This window comes from Marmota flaviventris, chromosome 7 (genome assembly GCF_047511675.1).
Source record: "Marmota flaviventris isolate mMarFla1 chromosome 7, mMarFla1.hap1, whole genome shotgun sequence".
In the NCBI taxonomy this organism is placed as follows: Eukaryota; Metazoa; Chordata; class Mammalia; order Rodentia; family Sciuridae; genus Marmota; species Marmota flaviventris.
In genome coordinates this window covers 107,501,733-107,520,544 of record NC_092504.1, presented here as the reverse complement: position 1 = coordinate 107,520,544, position 18,812 = coordinate 107,501,733, and the positions used below count along the sequence as shown (strand labels likewise).

The following is an 18,812-nucleotide window of genomic DNA, read 5'->3' as shown; positions in this document are numbered from 1 at the left end:
GCTTGTGTTACAAGTATAATCCTGAATTTTGTAGCATCATTACCAAACATCTGTTTCTAACTTTTATATGGACATGCTGCAGTAAAACATATCACAAAACTTTTGAAACTATAGGCAAATCATTATTAGAAATCATCATGACATGTTCCCTTTGATGTACTATGAAATATTTTGGAAGATGGAAATAAGAGATGAATTTTGCTTTCGACAAAGCAAAAAGACTTGAACAGGTAGAGCATATCTTTCCCCCCAAAGCTTCTTCACCTTAATTTGTAAACATTCAGAATTTGGCTACTAAAAGCAGTTTCCAACTCACTCATTGACTCTGATGGTTTTTTAATGTTCACAGAATCCTACACATAATAAACACTGGACAGTCTGGATGTCAAAAAAAAAAAAAAACCACACAGTTGGACATTTTAAAAGTCTTTGATGCATGTGTTTTATTAGAATATTTCAACAACAAAATATGTGATTTCCGCTTGTTCACAGTCACTCTAACTTATAGTTAAAACAGTCTAAGCAGCATCTACATCAGCTCACTTCAGGAGGCACTATACACCAAGTAGTACTTCGGCAAATTATAAAACACAAGAGCACTTCTATAGAGAATTAATTTGGGACAACAGGCTGCAAGATTCTGCACTGGAATCCAATGGAGATGAGTCATTCTGACAGGTGGAATACCTCCATACTCGCCCAGCCCAGAACACAGAGCACCACCACCAATGCACCATTTCAACCATCTAATAATCAATGGGAGCTGCCAGAGAGTCAATTGGTCTCATCCCAGATGCCAAAAGCAAAAGTCAAGCCATCACCATTTGGTACAGTCACCTTGTAAAGACATGAGTTTTAATTTCTGCTTAAGTTATCCATATAAGGGTCTCTGAGAAATACAATCAATTGTAACCCAACCCAAACTCATGTGGCTTTTTACAGCCACAGGTATGTGAGACCCCTTGAGAAGCTAAAGGAAAATACAACACCTGTCTCTGCTTAACAGTTTAATGCTACACTTCAACTCCCTCAACCCCCACCTTAAAGCATTTTCTTACTGTCCTGTTACCATGACATTAAATCTATTCCCATTCTTAGAAACTAAATGTTTTGTCCAGTTTTTGAGAGTTAGCATAGACCTACCCAATTTTCTAGTGACATTCTAAAAAAAATTACATTTCATTTTATAAAATAATTTCTATATTTTAAAGTGTATGCTACTAATTCTTCAAAGTGATCTTTTTAATGTTGGAACTCGGGGAAAATTCACTTCATAAAGTACAAAGAATCAAAACTGATCCCTCCCAAATGGCTGTTTTTTTCCAGAAAAGTAGAAAAGACTTTGAAGCACTTAAGAAACACTAAGATCTCTATCAAATGAACAATTGATAGAGAGCAGGAGGTTTGGGGTTTTTGTATTTTGGTGGTATTAAGGATTGAACACAGGGCCTCATGCATGCTATGCAAGTACTCTACCTCTGAGCCACCTCACCGGTCCTTCTTATTTTGAGACAGAGTCTTACTAAGTTGCCCAGGCTGGCCTTCAACTTGTGAACCTCCTGCTTCAGCCTCTGAAGTCACTGGGATTACAGTCCTGCATCAATACAGGCCTGATTGTATTTATTACTGAATATATAAACACTGGAGAACTTACACTCGTAAAAGGTCACAATGATTTTAAGAATATTTCACCTTATTTGGCAAGTAGTTGGACAATGTAGAAAGATGATTTATATCCTACTCATAAATGAAAGGCAAACATAAAAATAATTGATGTTATATAATTTACACCATGTCTATACCTATATGGCAAATTCAGTTATAACTAAAAAACTATATTAGAAGTGTCTCTTTTTTTTTCCTTCTATTTGCATAATTTCCATTAGCAGACTTAGAGGCCTAATACATTTATGCTTATCTTTTATGGATTATGATAATCAACATATTACATTATACTCTTAAGCATATGTTTTATGCTTATTCAAGGTTGACTTAGGGTTTTGAAACTTTTCCAGGTGAAACAGAGTCAAGTGTACCCAATACCACCTTGCTACAAATTCTTCTTGGTTAAACGTAGCAACTCACCTCACTCCATTAATGACACTTAGAACTTTGAACTTGAAAATACCACTGAGTAAAAGAGAGAAATAGTCATGTGAATAATTGAAAACAAAAATGAAATGTGCATCTTTAGAATGTCATTGTTGTGCTTCAGAGTTCCACTTTGCCTGTGAGTTTGGAAATTCTCCATGCTCCTAAATGTAGCTTCCAAATTTCTGTTCCATGGTCTGAATCAGAAAGAGAAAGAAATTTCCCACCTTTTAGAGTCTCTTTGGTGTCCCACCTTTCAGACTACAAGCAGCAGACTACATTCTTTCCTGTAATATTTTTCCTCTTTTCACCTTATTACCTTAAAAAAAAATACCTGAAATATTTATTTAGCATTTTTTTCCCCAAAGGACAATTCCTAATTATATCAGGCAGGAAAACAAGATTTATTTTCTTCCATTTCCCCAAAGTTGAGAAGATGTAAGTATTTATATTGAATCCTCTTCCTTCTAAATAATCCATTAAACAAAGCTGAAAGAAAGAAAAAAAATCAACCTTGAAAACTAAAAGTTGAAGATACACACTACATTGAATTTTTTTCATATCTTTTTTTAAAATTTCTACCACAAAATTCCATGTCATTCTTAATTCTCAGTATTTTTCTCACATCCTTTATTTTTAGATTCAAATTACCACATAACAATGTAGCTTCAACATGCTGGCTCTGCTCCTGGTTCTCCAGATAAATTACCCAAAATAAAGTGCCTCCTACAGTCATTCTTAATCTGTGTGCTCACCACTGATTCTCCACTATCGAAGAGCTATGCTCAGTTTTCCCATCATCCTTAGGGGTAAATGTATGGATAATTTAAACCTAACTGTTGAAGGAGCTATGAAAGATTGTTCCCTTTCATTTCATATTACTTCAAAATATACATATATACACACATATAACCAATTCACAAAGTCTGCAAACACACACTGCAGATGTTATTCCAAGTACACAGGGAGATTCACAGCTTAACAGCAAACTCACATGCAGATATAAAGCATAGTGTTACATTCTGAATCACATAGCAAGATGAAATACAGAATGCTTTAATATATGTCTGTTTTAGATTTATTATTTCTCTTAAGTCTTAGAAATGAGGAAAACAGAAACATAAACCTCAAGCTATGTGTGTAATAGTAATATCAGTCAATGTGGTATTATTTTTACTAACAAAATATCCAACTTGTTGACTCTATAAAAAAAGATACATACTATATTCAAAACAAAAACCATAAAGTTAGAGATAACCAATGGAAACTTCATAAAAAATATTCGATACTGTCAGTTTGTCAGTATTTAATTTTGTGTTGTTTTGACCAAAATATCCTAAGCCTGTGCATTCTTTTCTGATATTAAATAATAGTCACATCTGAGTGCTCTTTTTTTTTTTTTTTCCTTTTTTCTTTTAGGGGGGGTACCAGGGATTGAACCCAGGGTCTCTCAAAAGCACATGCAATATTACTGAGCTACCCACCAAAACCCAGGAATACTCACATCTATATAACATTAATAACTACATAAAAATAGGAATGAATGGGGAGAGAGCTGTTGATAGTTGAAAGATAGAAGTATATGTTTATAAATATGTATACAATTTAGTAATTATAATGCACCAATAAAAAATATGAGAAAAATGTATTAGAATTTAGTGAGGTCACCTAAATGGATTTCTTTTGCATGGTTAAATCTACATACCAGTGGTCCAGAATAAAAAATGTGGTAACAAAGAACCCAGTTTTTACCTGTGCTCTTTGATATTATTATTAAAAATAAACACTGGTAAGTGAGCCATAGTGGTATGCCCTTGTAGTGGTGTGCCCCTAAAGTCCCAGATACACAGGAAATTGAGGCAGGACGAATACTTGAGCCCAGAAGTTCAGGGCCAGCTTGGGCAACACAGAAAGAGCCCATCTCTATTTAAAAAAAAAGAAAGAAAAGAAAGAAAAAAAGTTGCAGAACACCTTGAAGAGCTGTGAAAATATAGAAAAACTTTAAGAACCTGTTCAAATGAATAAAGAACAAAAAAAGATGAAAAGAAACCATAGCTGCCTAAGAGGTAAAAATTAGAAATTTATGTGCAAAGTCCTGGGTTTGATCCCCAGTACCACAAACGCACAAACACAGAGAAATGTTCCACTCATCAAGCCTAGCACGGTGGCCCATACCTGTCATTCCAACATCTTGGGAGGCTCTCAGCAATTTAGTGAGACCCCTAGCAACTTAGCAAGACCCTGTCTTAAAAGAAAAAATTAAAAGGGCTGGGGATGTAGCTCAGTGGTAAAGCACCCTGGGGTTCAATCCCCAGAACCAAAACCAAAACAAAAAAACCTATAACACTTATCAAGTACACCAAAACCACTTCTCATTTGCCCACTCAACTTAGAGACTCACACTAGCTTAATTACACATATTTTTATACTGAGCATGAACAGGTGAACATAAATGTGATGGGTATTTATGAAAACACCTATATATAAATGGTTATTAAGTTTACTCAGACTTGTGTATTGATCTAGCGACTCACTGCTGTAGGTAATATTTTTTTATCTTATCAGTTTCTTCACACGCTCAGCAAAACAATATTGCACAGAAACTCAAAGTCCAAGGAAGCGATCAGGCCCAACGTCCACTGGAGGCGAAGCTTCTGCTGAATGAGAAGTTGATTTCAGAGTTCTTGTATTTTCCCCAGGCACCGAAAGGCACTACTACTGCTGTACTGTTATCTTCAGTACCATACTGTATGGCCTACAAAGTTTGCCAAGAAAGAAGAGAAAACATGAGAATTCAGAGTTTGTACAAAGAAAAAAAAAAAAAAAAGTCCTTCCCTTAGAAAGCCAAACTGCTTTTAGGTACAGTTACTAAGTGCAAATATTTCACAATGGTTTATGATACTTTTACCCTGTGTCAATGCTCCACAAGGTTATTAAATTGCACATGGAATAACAGATGACCCCAAACATTCTCATTTACTATGTTACATGTCTTAATTACAAATATTATCACTTAAAAGTTTAAGACAAATTTGGCCCCTCAATTCAAAATATAAATATTGGAAATGCAAAAAACAGCTGTTGAATTAAAGCATGATCAGTGATGGTTCTAACTTAGAATTGCTATCACCACTATCCATCAGAACAGAATATTAAACAGCACAATGCAATGTTTCATGTTCTTTACTGGATATTACTCAGTGATTGTGTGTTAGCTCTGATTGACACACAATCCTGTCCATTCACCTTTTAGTAATTTGGTCTTTTTCACACATGTTCTGACACGTGGACTCTGTACCTCAGTTTTTCTCATCTGTAAAAAGTTTCAACCTCAAAGGCATCATGATGATTGCATGAGTTAACATATGTGAACAGAATAGTGTCTGAGAGTGATATATTGGTTGGCTATTATTGCTGCTACTAACATTTCAAGGTATATACAAGGTCAAAACACAAAGCAAACACTTTTCATTGGAATATTAATTTTTCTTAATTACTTGGGCAAATGGTAAAAACTTGCTCATTGGAAATAATATGGAATCAAGTGTAAAACTCACTGTGATATCTAAGCTAAAATTCAAGATTTCAAAGAAATCTCAAGTGGTTATCACAGTGAAAAGCACTATGGGCTGCACAGATACCACTTGCCTGGGATTGTCTTTTACCCTCCTCCCCCCATGTAAGATCCTTAGAAGAAACTCTGCCAATGTCACCTGTTCAGTCACTGCATGGGCAGCTTCATTAGGATCGTGACACTGATTGACAAAGTCACAAATCTCTTGACTATTCACCATGAAGTTAATTCCATCTGTGGTGAGGACCAGGAAGCTGTCATCAGCATGCTGGAGCTACAATCAGAATCAAATGCAGATCAATATAAACTAGACTCTACCTCAGAATGGTCTTGGTATTTTGAAGATTTTATCTGTTTTGCTTAATGTCATCTGTGTAAGGGTTTATAGGCAAACAGTGAAAATGCAAGAAGTATCAACCACCACCAAGGATAAACCAAACATTGGCTTAGTAATACCCCCCCAAAAAAAGACAGCCAATTGCTAAGATAAACCTGAGTTTGATCCTGCCTCTCTTATGCAACTGGGTCAGGACTTTTTAGCATTTAAAATTGTGGGCCTCTGTATATGCTTTAGACTTCTATACGCCTTAGATTTGTTTCCTTGTGAAATGAGGATAGTATTACCTTTTTGGAACAGACCTTAGCACATAGTAAAACCTACAAAAGTACTTGTTACATAAAATGAGTACAAATGGCATGTTAAGACATGAAAGAAACCCTTCATACAAATAATAAACATTTGCTGCCTCTATTGGAAGCTTGTAGCATACTATGCTAGGCACTGTAGTTGGCTCAAGGGTTTCAGAGAAAGAAGTTTCAAATCCCAGACTCGGTGTATACTGGGGCAGTTTAGGGCAACAGATGCACTAATGCCACAAAAATAGAGGTGAGTGATAACTGAGCATGGTAGAGAAGAGAAGCCAAGGACAGCTTCCAAGCTGAGATGACCCAAAGGATCGGGTGCCAGGGTGGGTAAAAGAGCCATTCTACGAGAATTCCACAGCAGGGTGAAACACAGACCAGAAACTTTGTCATATATCAGGCCAGGAAAGTAGTATCTCATTTTACCTGAAAAGTTCATCTTTCCATAAAATACCCCCCTTTAAAACCATCTGGCCTCAGTTAAATCTTCTAAGAAAGCCTATAGCTGGAAACAATCCTGCATTCGTGCATTGTATATCTATCAAGTGCTTGCAACTCCTCTCTTACCTTAATTCTCTTTGTTTCAGGTTCTGCTATCACACCACTGGCTTTAAGATCCAAATCACCAATACTCCTTGTCATTGCAAGTCTGCCATTTACGTGAGGCTGTCCCACACTATTCCAAGCAACAAAACCACCACATTTCTTGATCCTGGTCAAGAAAACATTAAAAAACTGAAGACATATATACAGAAAAATTTTATATAATACAAAGGGCAAAAGAGCTATTCTACCAGAATCCCATAGCTGGAATTAATATACAAAATATATATACACACAGAGTCAATATTAAATGTAAGCACGACATCAGTCAAAAATGCAAAATCTAAGCCAGGGGCAGTGTAACTCAGTGGTAGAGTGCTTACCTAGCATCAACAAGGCCCTGGGTTTAATCCCAGCCCAGTAAAAATAAAAAAGAAAGCAAGATTTCATTTCTATCTCGAACTATAAGCATTATCCACATTAGAATGGCTGATCCATGATGTCAGTACCTTTCTTTTTCATCTTTTCTTTCTGGAGTATGGTCAATGGTCAGCTTCATGGGTTTCCCTTTTCTACACAAGATAGCCCGGCTGTCCCCAACACTGGCTACAACCAGTTCAATACCATCTCGCAACAGGGCTACTGTGGCAGTAGTCCCAGAGGTCAGAAGGGTTGCTATAATATTATAAAAAAGAGAAGGAGTTAGCGGTAGTCAGATGATTGGATACAGAATTTTAAATTACAAAATAAAACACAAGCATGATATACTAGTGCTAGGGTGGATCATTCTAATTTAACTACAGCTATGCAAATAAAATGCAAATAAACTATGTAAGTAACAGCATGCAGAGAAACAAGGACTTAATTCAGTAACAAGGCTCCATGCAAACAGAAAAGGTAGGTAATCTAATTAGGTAAACAATGCATCACTGTCTCCAAATAGCTCCTGTTCATATAAAGTAGAACTGATGTGAATTTAATGTGTGTATTAAATGTGTCAAGACCAAAAGTATTAAAATGTAATTAAAACTGGATACTACAATAGGATGACTTTTTCTACAATCATCTCTTTTAGGTTTTTCTCCTCCATTTCTTCTATTCTGTCAAAGTTCTATCAGCTAATGGACTTAATGAGACATGTCAAGGACATATCATCATTTGCTCTTCAAGTACCAGATTTTATATTTCAAAAAAAATCATTGAAGACTCACATTCTTTTCTGTTCATCTTTGCTCTCCTTAGATGAGAAACAAAGTTATAGCCATCATTATACTAAACAAAGATTCAGGGACAGGAAATGAAATTCATTGTAGTTTCTCCCATAAACTTGTAATAAGCACAGTTTGCTCCACAGGGATCTAATACACAGTCTGTGGGCAAACACAAGGGAGTACAGTACAGTCAACTGCTACTCCTGGGGTCCTTCCTGGGCCAGAGCATTCCAAGAATATTAATTTTCTTTTACTGAGATCAAAGAAAATTCAATCTCACAGGTCTAAGTTGCCATTATTTCCTATTGCAGTTCAAGTCCAACTGCATTTTATAATTTCCCTTTGATTTATTCTAACAGTGTCTGTCCTAAGTTTTACCATTTCTTAAAAAAATTTAAGGTGCATTGAGCCTTGCCAAAAGTGAGAATACAGAGAAACTATGAACTAAAAAATAAAGCAAAGTGGAAGAAATTGAAAGAGATAACTTATTTAAAGCAGGTATTATCTCTGGTAACATTGTTAATTCTTTTTTGGGGGGCAAAGGAGTAGATACCAGGGATTGAACTCAGGGGCACTAGACCACTGAGTCACATCCCCAGCCCTATCTTGTATTTTATTTAGAGACAGGGTCTCACTGAGTTGCTTAGTGCCTCGTTTTTGCTGAGGATGGCTTTGAACTAGCGATCCTCCTGCCTCAGCCTCCCGAGCCACTGGGATTATAGACATGTGCCACCGTACCAGGCCAACATTGTTAATTCTTTAAAGCATCTAAAAAAAAAATATTCAAATGATCATCCAAAACTGATTTTGATTTATTTAATTATTTCATTTTATTTATTTATCTAGGTATTGGAAATTGAACCCAGTGGTACTTAGCCACTGAGTCACATCCCCAGCCCTTTTTATTTTTTATTATTATGAGATAGGGTCTCACTAAGTTGCATAGGGCCCTGCTAAATTGCTGAGGCTGACTTCAACCTTGCAATACTCCTGCCTCAGCCTCCCAAGTGGCTGGGATTATAGTATGCACCACCATGCCCAGTTAATTTTGATTTTAAAATAAAGTACGTATTGATTTGACTGATTGAAAGTCAATCTTTGTAAAAATTTCTTTTCAAAAAGGAAATTTTAAAAACTTTATCAGTATTGCATTTTGAAAGGAAATGTATGCATAAGTAGATTTCCCAACCAGTATATTAAAATGCCTGCTTTAATCAGAAAAGCAAAATGGAAAAACATAATAAACTCTACTTAATTTTTTATAGTCATGCTGAATTTACTGTATTGAGAAATAGCATTTACAGTTGCACTATCTTCCCAGTCATCTCTTGATTTTGGAACTATTGTGTCAAAGTAATATTATTATGCAATGCTACAATATGTATTTGTCATTGCACGGCATAAGTGTTTTAATATAAGCATCAGTGATGTTTACCTTACAAATAAAGATTAGCCTTGAGATAACTTTTAAGTTGAGATTAGCCAAACCACTATAAGACAATGGAATCTTTTATACAAAAATGAAATCTTTATAATTTAGCCAACTGTATTTTTTTTCAAATTATTTAAAAGAGCCAGGCAAGAAAATACAGGCATGTACTCAAATGCTACCTGTCCAGGGAATTTTGTATTCCTCCCCTTTGTCTAAACCTTCAGCAACAGCTTTTTAAAAAGTGGTCCTTAATTGGTCATGATGACAGTTGAAATTTCATAAATGAAAGTTCAGTTGCTTAGGCTTGTCATTCATGACTCTGCCACCTAGACTTTAATAAAAGAGCTTGAGCTTTTATCAACTCACATTCACAGTTCCAAAATCCCAGGATTTATGGGTAAAGTTTCAAAACTAACTGTTGATTCTGGTATGCTAAGCATCTAAGAATATAAATAGTAAATCAGCATTTATTTTCATTTAACATTTAACAGGGAAGCAAAAGTTCTCACTTTTTGCCCTAACAACAAGACTTTAAAACTAAGACATCTTTCAATAAGTTCTTAACACTCACTGGACAATTTCTACTGCAAGTCATCTCAACTAATGGGACAAAAGGATGTGGGAACCTTCCAGTAGTCCAGGCTAGGAACCGCTGGACTCCTTCACCTGAGACAAAATTAAGCAGATCTCTCTTTCCACTGAAGCCCAGCATATAGTGTCCACGGGCTCCAGGTCTAGAGCTGCTGACCGGGCACAGTTCTCTGCCACAAATAACACGCACAGAGGCAAGTAGGAAATTCACCCAGGAATTGTGCTCAAACATTACAGACCTGCGACACAGGGGAGGGCAGAGAAAGAGCTGCAAAATAAGGGGAAGGGTTTTTATTTTGGTGAAAATTTCACTAGCAAATTACATAATATTCCAGGAGATGCCAAGTCAATGATTCCAAAACTCAGTTTGCTCAGTTTGGTGGTATTTTGTAGTTGAGTCTATTTTTGTTCATCACAGATTAACGCTTCTTAGATTTGCAATTTCCAGGATAGGAAAAAACCTATATATGAATGCATCTGTACCAGAACACACCAGTGATGACACAAACATATATCCACATGCTCAAACTCATACACACAAACGCATACACACGACACACTTAACTACTTGGTCTTCAACAAAGTAAATCAGTACTTCCACTGAGTTAGAAAAAAAAAAATGCACTGTAAATTTGTTTAGTAGAAATATCAGAATTGTCCCAATAACAAAAAGGTAAATTTATCGTTCCAACACTGAATAATTTGTATATGACAAGCAGTCATGGTTAAAGAATGTGAACTACAGTATACCACCAAATTACTGGAACTTAAATATATACCAAGAAGGAATTAAAGCACCTCCTATGCCACATATAGGATTTCACACATTTGTTAAGGGTACAGGGATTTGGTATCTAAAAGCAATGTTTTTAGCAGAATAATTAATTTTAATTTCTTATTTAAATAAAAGCTAGTAAGGCCCTTGAGCTTATGTGAAGCCCTGGGTTCCATCTCCAGAACCACAAAAAAAAAAAAAAAAAAAAAGAAGAAAAAAAAAAACTGAATCAACTCCAGTCCCTGACACTTTTATAACACGTTTATAATTTCACATAAATCGGATATTTCTGCAGCTCTCTCTTTTCCCCAGTGTTGCAGGTCAACACAACAGAAGAAAAATGATCACAATTTTGAATAGCAACATAAAAAGTAAAAGCTGTATTTTTCAAAGTACAATATTTCCCAGTAATTATTCAACTATGAAAATAATAACATATAAATTAATACTTATTAAAAATGGGTGTCTAGACACAAATGACTCATGAACACCAAAATCAAAGTAATGAGCAGAAGCAGTAACAGCAAAATAAGAACATCTCTTCAATGCTGTCCCTATTTTTTTTTCTATTCAGTGACTCCCACCATAAGAAGGGTATTCAAAAATGTTGGGGGTGCAGGTCAGTGGTAGAGTGCTAACATGACCAAGGCACTGGATTCACTCCCCAGCATCTCAAAAAAAAAAAAAAAATGAGTTGCATTTTATTGCCTTGGTTATTTTTGCTTAATTCTTCCATAAAGTCATGATATGAAGAGCAAAGATGTTTCCCATGAAACTCACAGTGCTGTCATCAATGTCTCCCACTCTGAGTGTCAGAGCAAGTCTTCTGTTTTTGATCCATTTGTCCCTTGGGGAGCTTTACTGCTTTCAAAGTTTAAGCAATCTAGAAACACTCTGAAGAGTTCATAGGACATAGAGGATTATAATTTAAGTTCTCTCCCACCTGGTTTAAGTGACTATCTCTAAACAATAGAGTACAGGATAGCATTTGAATTTACAGGCTGGTTTCACTATGTGTAAAAACACACATTACTGGTATGAATTGAGTACAAAAAGAATTCCAAGTTGGTGATAAAAAGGGTTGAGGATATAGCTCAGTGGTACAACATTTGTCTAGCTTATGTGAAGCCCTGGGTTCCATCTCCAGAACCACAAAAAGAAAGGAAAAAAAAAAAAAAAAAAAACTGAATCAACTCCAGTCCCTGACCTTACAGGAAAGGTTAAAAGGAGTGAAAACGGTGCTGATGCAAAAAAAAGAGAAACCATAGAATGACAGAATTTTCCTTAGTTGGTGCCAGTTCTGCTTACGCAGACCTAAAAGAATATTATCTACTCTTATAATACTGATACTGCTTCAGTTCTTATTAGAAATTTTAATTTTTTTGAACCTAAATGACCATGAAATCTGAAATGACATAGGCTTGTTTTTTTCTCAACCCACAAATTGTAAAGTTAATAGACAGCATTCTAACTTTAGTGGCTTTAATATATTTGATAAAATAGGCTCCCGAAACCAAAAGGCAATTTTTGTCATCTCTGAGGATTTGGCAACTTATTAAGAATAAATTTTTAAAATGTTCTCAAAATACTGTTTTTTTTTCAAAACCACAGGTTAATAAACCTCTAAGAATAAAAACACAATAATATTTAATGACAATGTTATCATAGCCTTTTTAAAAAATAATGCACTAAGCATCCTTCTATCTTGCTCCATTAAATTTTCAAACAAAATGACCATTAAATGAAATGTAAATTTTAAGACATCTATATTAAAGTTCTGGGATCATATACTTTAAAGTACATAACTAAATTAAACAATATATTCCAATTTCATTGTTAGGAGTAAATTATATTTTATTATTAATTTCTTTATACAACTATTTGAAAGTTTCTAAGATATTCAAGTTTTAAATAAATGCTCCAAATTCAAAATGACTTGATTATAATTTATTGTTAATAAATTAAAGGAGTCCTCACAAACTTTATACCAAGTCTAATATTGATGGTTTTCTGCATCTACATTGATCAGATCCTTTTCAAAACAGCTGACTGCACCCGTGAAGGGTTAACAACACATTTGGTGGTTGGCCTTGTGACCCATTCTCTTCTGCAAACCTTGCCCAGTAGTCTGCAGCTGTTTGCAGAACAGCTGGGGCACATCACAGGTACTACTTCTTGGTGTGTGACAACCAAACTCACAGCCAACCTGGTAATGGATGAAATAAAAGCATACCAAAATTCAGAGTTATACATATGAAACTACAAGAATTTTTTTCTTCTCTTCTTCATGGGTTTCACCCATCAGGAACAAGAGCTAAATCTAATGCATAAAATTCCCCCTCTCTTAAAATCCATCTTCTTAAAGGTAAGGTGGAATGCAAGAGAGGAGAAAATGGGCCTGAATAATCTACACACTAAAAAAATTAATCTCTGAACAAAGGGGGATGGGGTTGTGATGGGAAGTTTCTCAAAAAAGAGCAGGGAAGGGCTGGGGGTGTAGCTCCATGGTAGAGCACTTGCTTAACATGCTCAGGCCCTGGGCTTGACGGTGCAGGTTGGGGGTGGAGAGCAGGATGATCTCAAGATGGGGAACAGTCCCAGAGTCACCTTCTCCCCTCCTCATCAATAAATATGCACATGAGAGAGGCCTGGCTGGGTGCCAGGAAAGTCCCAGCTAATCTGAAATGACATCTGTCTTTCAGTTTCAGTTCCATATCTATGAAATGGGGAAAATTTTCCATTCCTTGCACTCCAACTGAGAATGACATTTCTCTGGTGTAATTTTTAAAGAAAAAGATGAAACCAAAAAAGATTAATAACATCACTGCACCATTCATTTTCACTCTGGGGACATGGCTCAGTGTTTGAGCACTTGCCTAGCATGCTCATGGTACTGGGTTCAATCTCCAGCACCACAAAAAGAAAAAAAATAATAAAAATTCACTTTCAAATCAGTTATGAGGCATATATTCCATGACTGCAGCAGAAGTATTCAAGGTTAAGTTCAGGGACAAAGGATTCTGGCTAGCTGACTAGAAAACATTGGCTACATTTTCCTGAAATGGTTTTGATAAATTTAGTCAAAACCAGAAACATTTTACTTTCAAAATTTAAGGACACAGAGTACACAAACTTTTAAATTCAGTTGGCATGCCCTTATGTTTAACAAAAACAAAAATACCACTAGCTACCATAGGACAGCTGCAAGATGGAGCTTTTTTAAGAAGTGGAGAAAAATATCTTCCTTCTGATTATACAAATTAATGCATATTAGTCATTTCCTTTCTTATTTAGCATCTATTAGCTATTTTCTTCTTGTCTAAACAATTACCATCCAAGCCAGATATGATTACCCTATAGACTTGCTCATTAGAACCATTCAAAAAAGAAAAACATTCTCTCACAGTATGGATATCTTTTCCACAAAACAAGAAATCAAACAAATTAACTATTTTTAAATCTTAAAAATTAAAATCCAATAACTAAACCATTTTGGAACTTCCCTTTCAAGTAAAAGGGAGGTACTGACATTAGTTCAGATTCTAAAGAGCATTAAAAGTGAATCTTTATATACAATCATTTCTAAATAAACTTTCTTACAAATAAGTATTCCTTAAAATTCCTACTCCCAAAGAGCTAAACTGTTGCCTTTTTACCAGCCTCTCTCAAGACATTGAGGAATGTGATTGTTTTACATACCATCAGCAGACAGATGGGCATGGCTTGCAAAGGCTTTATCTATTTCTAGAAAAGACAAGGTCAACACAGTTTCCAAGTTCTTCTCCTTAGGGAGAAAATCCCTTTGAGGAAGGGAAAGAGAACACAGAACAATCATTTCACAATAGGTTTTCCTTCTTACAGTCACCTTTCCAAGCAGACATTCCTCACAACAGATCTCATGACTTGCAGATGCTTACAACCCACCAGAGCGGCAATGTTCAGTGACCATCACTGACCAGTACTTAAGGTACTGTGATAAGCTGTTTTGTTTTTTTTGTTCTGAGAATAGTACTCAGGCCTTCCAAGCATGTGACAAGCTTTTAAGGACATGGTAAAGTGCTTGCCTAGAATGCATGAGGCCCTGGCTTTGATGCCTAGCACCAAATAAATAAATGAGGCCCAAGTCCTTGTTCTTATAGAATTAATACTCACTCCCACAATCCTTAGAGGTCAAGAGTGCCACCATAGGCCAGGAATGGTGCCAGCACTCAGGAAATTGAGAAGGGAGAATCCCTTGAGTCCAGGAGCTGGAGACCAGCATGGGCAATGGAGACCCCATCTCAAAAAAGAATTTCTTCATATAAACTTAAACCACTGAATTCTTTTGTGGAATGAGGTGAATTTTGCATAAGCCCACTAATGAACAGTATAACTAACCATATACAGGAAGATAAAAAATAGCACATGGTCATAACTCTGCCACATATATCCCCCTTTTAATTCTAGCAATAGCATGATCCTCAAAAATATAATAATTCGGGTAAATGAAATAGTTAAAGGAATTCAACATACCCACATTAAATGCATTTTCCACACACTAAGACCAATCATCCAAGGTCGAGTATTCAAAGCTATTACTATCACTTAAAATTAAAATTGTCAATTAATTGTCAATTAAAATTATTAATCACTTACTATGTGCCATGCACTGATGGGAGTACATGCTTCTCATAGGTTATCTCGTGTACTATCTACTAATTCACTTGAAATGATCATAAATCAAGTGCTGTCGAGTTTTCTGATCAACGTTTTCCCCAAGGAGTTACTAATATCATCAGTAATAGTGGCATGCTTAAATTACTGCTCATTCAAGAAGTGGCAGTGTGAAACCATGCAAGTAACTTGGTTTAACTAAACTCATCAGATAAGGGGTGAACGTTTAAGCTTGGTGAAGCTTGGGGGAACTGCAAAGTCAAGAGTGAAAGCCATTGTACATACACAATACATTTCTCCATGTGGGTGTGACAGAAATCAGCCGCTGCAGGTCCCCCATGTCCATCATACACTGCAAAGTACAGGATCTCCTCTGTTAGCTGAGCAAAGTCAAACCGATCTTCATTCTCTTTCCGTTTGCCAATATGGGAAGAGCTGCCCACATTTTCCAAGCTGATTTTGGGAATTGGCTTGCCATACTTAATACTGGGTGGCAGCAGAATTGGCTCATCAATACGGTTATCCCAGATTCCAAAACTGTCCCAGGTGGCTGGCCGTCCACTACCATCAGGGTCAAACCGAGAACACCTAGGCTCTGAAGTGGAGCTGTGGCAGGGGGGTGACACACGCCTGTCCTCCTGCAACAGGCGGGAGCTCAGCAGCACTCTTCTTCTCACCTGGTTCCCACCACTTCTAACCAAAGTAATTAAGGCCGCTGTTGACATAACTCAACTCCACAGGCCTCAATGGCAGCAAAGGTCAATGGAACAATGGAATCTCTTCAAGAACAGGCAACTGGAAAATGAAAGACTTTGTCAGCAATTTTGAATATAAATTATCTATATTATAGGACATTATCAAACATGAAGGCCATAAAAGATCTGCCCGAAGTAGATATCATATTTATGTTATATATTGGGTAAACACCCAATAGCCTACTTCCAAGAATAATCAATAGGTTTGAGCTATGGTGACTCATGCTTGTAATCTCAGCTACTCTGTAAACTGAGGCATGATTTCAAGGCCAGCCTCAGCAACTTAGCAAGATCCCGTTTCAAAATAAAAAAATTAAAACAGCTGGGGATGTAGCTCACTGGTAAAGCACCCTTGTACCAACCCCAGTACCAAAAAAATAAATAAATAAAATAAAGAATCAATTTATCTACTCCATTTAGTATTCAAATTCTATAAAAATTTGAGTGTTCATATATATAGAATGTGTGCCTCTCAACACTTTCACCTACAGTCACTCCAGGATCTCATCAAAACACAGATTTTGTTTCATTTGGTATGGGTAGGCTCTGAGATTCTGCATTTCTAACCAGCTCCCTGTTGATACTGAAGGCAGCAGGCTACACCTGGAGTAGCAAGAATATAGAACTCAGCTATAAATAAACGTTCTTCCCTTCAAATTAACTCCATTGCTCTGAAGAAAAGGTAAGGGCAAATGTTAACAATAGCAACAAAATCTTTTTTTTTTTTTTTTGGCACTGCAGGGAATCAAACCCTGGGCCTCACCCATGCCAGGTAATGTGCTGCCACTGAGCTACATCTCAAACCAATAAAGTCTGGCCTCAAAAGAGAAATAGGAGGGAAATAAATAAATGGCTAATAAACTATTTCCAATAGTTCTGTTCTTAAAGAGTGGACAAATTTTAGCAAAGATACCATGTAGGATATAAATGTTGTTTTGATTTTTCTCAACTACAAACTGTGGACACTACATCATCAGGGTTAATGTAAATTGGTTTCTATACACACCCCTCCCCAGCTCACAGGTGAGCCAGTGCTGATGCTGTCCTTTGTGGAAGACATTCATGACAAGTGTGTGAGTTTGTGATCTCAGCAATCAGGAGGCACTACAATAATGATGAGCAGCCCTAATTTATAATCTATGCATTTACACCAACAGCTGCAGCTCTCCTTTACCCCACCCTGCAGCCCAACCACACCTGAGACTACATTTCCTTAAAATACTCCTGCTTAAATTCAATCCCAAAGGCTTTCTTGGCATTCCAGGATGTTATCAGGGGAATTCCGATATCCTTGCAGGAAGGGTTATGTTTCTGGTTGTTTTCCATACAAATAAGGATCCAAGCAGAAACTCATCTCCTGAGTACTTAGTAGTGTTTCTTTCTTTTATTTATTTTTTTTATTTTTGCAGTGGTGGGAAAGAACCCAGGGCCACACACATGCTAGGCAAGCACTCTACAGCTGAACAGACATTCCTAGCCTGTTGTTACTTTATGAATTAAAAATAAACTTTAGGTCATTTGTTTGTGGTGCATGCCTGTAACCCCAGCTACTTGAGAGACTGAGGCAGGGCCATGGCAAGTTCAAGACCAAATTCACCAATTTATCAAGACCCTATCTCCAGCCTGGCACCATGGCACATGCCTACAATCCCAGCGGCTTGGGAGGCTGAGGCAAGAGGATCACAAATTCAAAACCAGCCCCAGCATTTAGCAAGGCCCTGTCTCCCAGTAAAAATAAAAAGACATGGGGATGTGGCTCAGTGGTTAAGCACCCCTAGGTTCAAATCCCCCATACCAAAACAAAAACCAAACAAACAAACAAAAAAAAAGTAAAAAAAGAAGGAAGCTCATATATGCATGCAAGCTCCATTCTTGAGTGGGTGCGTTTTTGCTGCGGCGGTACCCGCCAACATCAAACATCAAAGGCAGCGAACATCTTCAGCCTTTGAACTCAAACTCACACCAGCAACCATCCGAGGAGCTTAAAGGGCTCAGACTCAGACTAGGCTGCATTACTGTTGCCTCTTGTTCTGAGGTACCCAGCTTCTAGAACCGAACAGCTACTGGTTTCCCTGCTTCTCCAGCCTGCAGATGACCATTGCGGGACTATCCAGTTTCTGATCATGAAAGTCAATCTAATAAATCCCCTCTTATAAGGATTTATCCATTCTATTGGTTCTGTTCCTCTAGAGCAGAGCCTACCTTCATAGAATTTAGAATAAACATGGCAACCAATTCAATTAATGTATCATGAAAGACTTCAGGAACCATCCCTTCTTGGCTTTTCAGCTAAGATCATGCGTAAGACTGCAATTTCGCTCCTTTTTATGACAATATTGGGGCAGGGGTGAGAGAGGCATAGATGGCATCTACAGTTAGCAAAGATAACTGATTGAAGATTGCTATGGTTTTGATAGGGTTTGTCTCCAAAGATTCATGAGTTGGAAGCTTGGTAGTGTTGAGGTGCTGGAACCTTTAAGAGGTGGAGCTTACTGAGAGGCCCTTAGGTCACTGGGTATGCTCTCAGAAGGGATTAAGGTAGTTT

At 36.8% G+C, this 18,812-nt stretch overlaps 1 protein-coding gene across 3 annotated transcripts in view; it reads right to left on the bottom strand.

The window, feature by feature from the left end:
* Positions 1-410: 410 nt before the first annotated feature.
* Positions 411-18,812, bottom strand: part of Ppm1k (protein phosphatase, Mg2+/Mn2+ dependent 1K) — an 87,047-nt gene continuing 68,645 nt past the window's right edge. For all 3 annotated transcript variants that reach the window (XM_071614551.1, XM_071614552.1, XM_027926673.2), the window contains 6 exons: positions 15,798-16,307; positions 14,559-14,659; positions 7,360-7,525; positions 6,875-7,019; positions 5,805-5,939; positions 411-4,846 (listed from right to left, as the gene is read on the bottom strand). In XM_071614551.1, the coding sequence (XP_071470652.1) occupies positions 4,715-4,846; positions 5,805-5,939; positions 6,875-7,019; positions 7,360-7,525; positions 14,559-14,659; positions 15,798-16,237 (1,119 nt within the window). In that variant the 5' untranslated portion in view covers positions 16,238-16,307 and the 3' untranslated portion in view covers positions 411-4,714. The remainder of the gene's footprint in view (positions 4,847-5,804; positions 5,940-6,874; positions 7,020-7,359; positions 7,526-14,558; positions 14,660-15,797; positions 16,308-18,812) is intronic.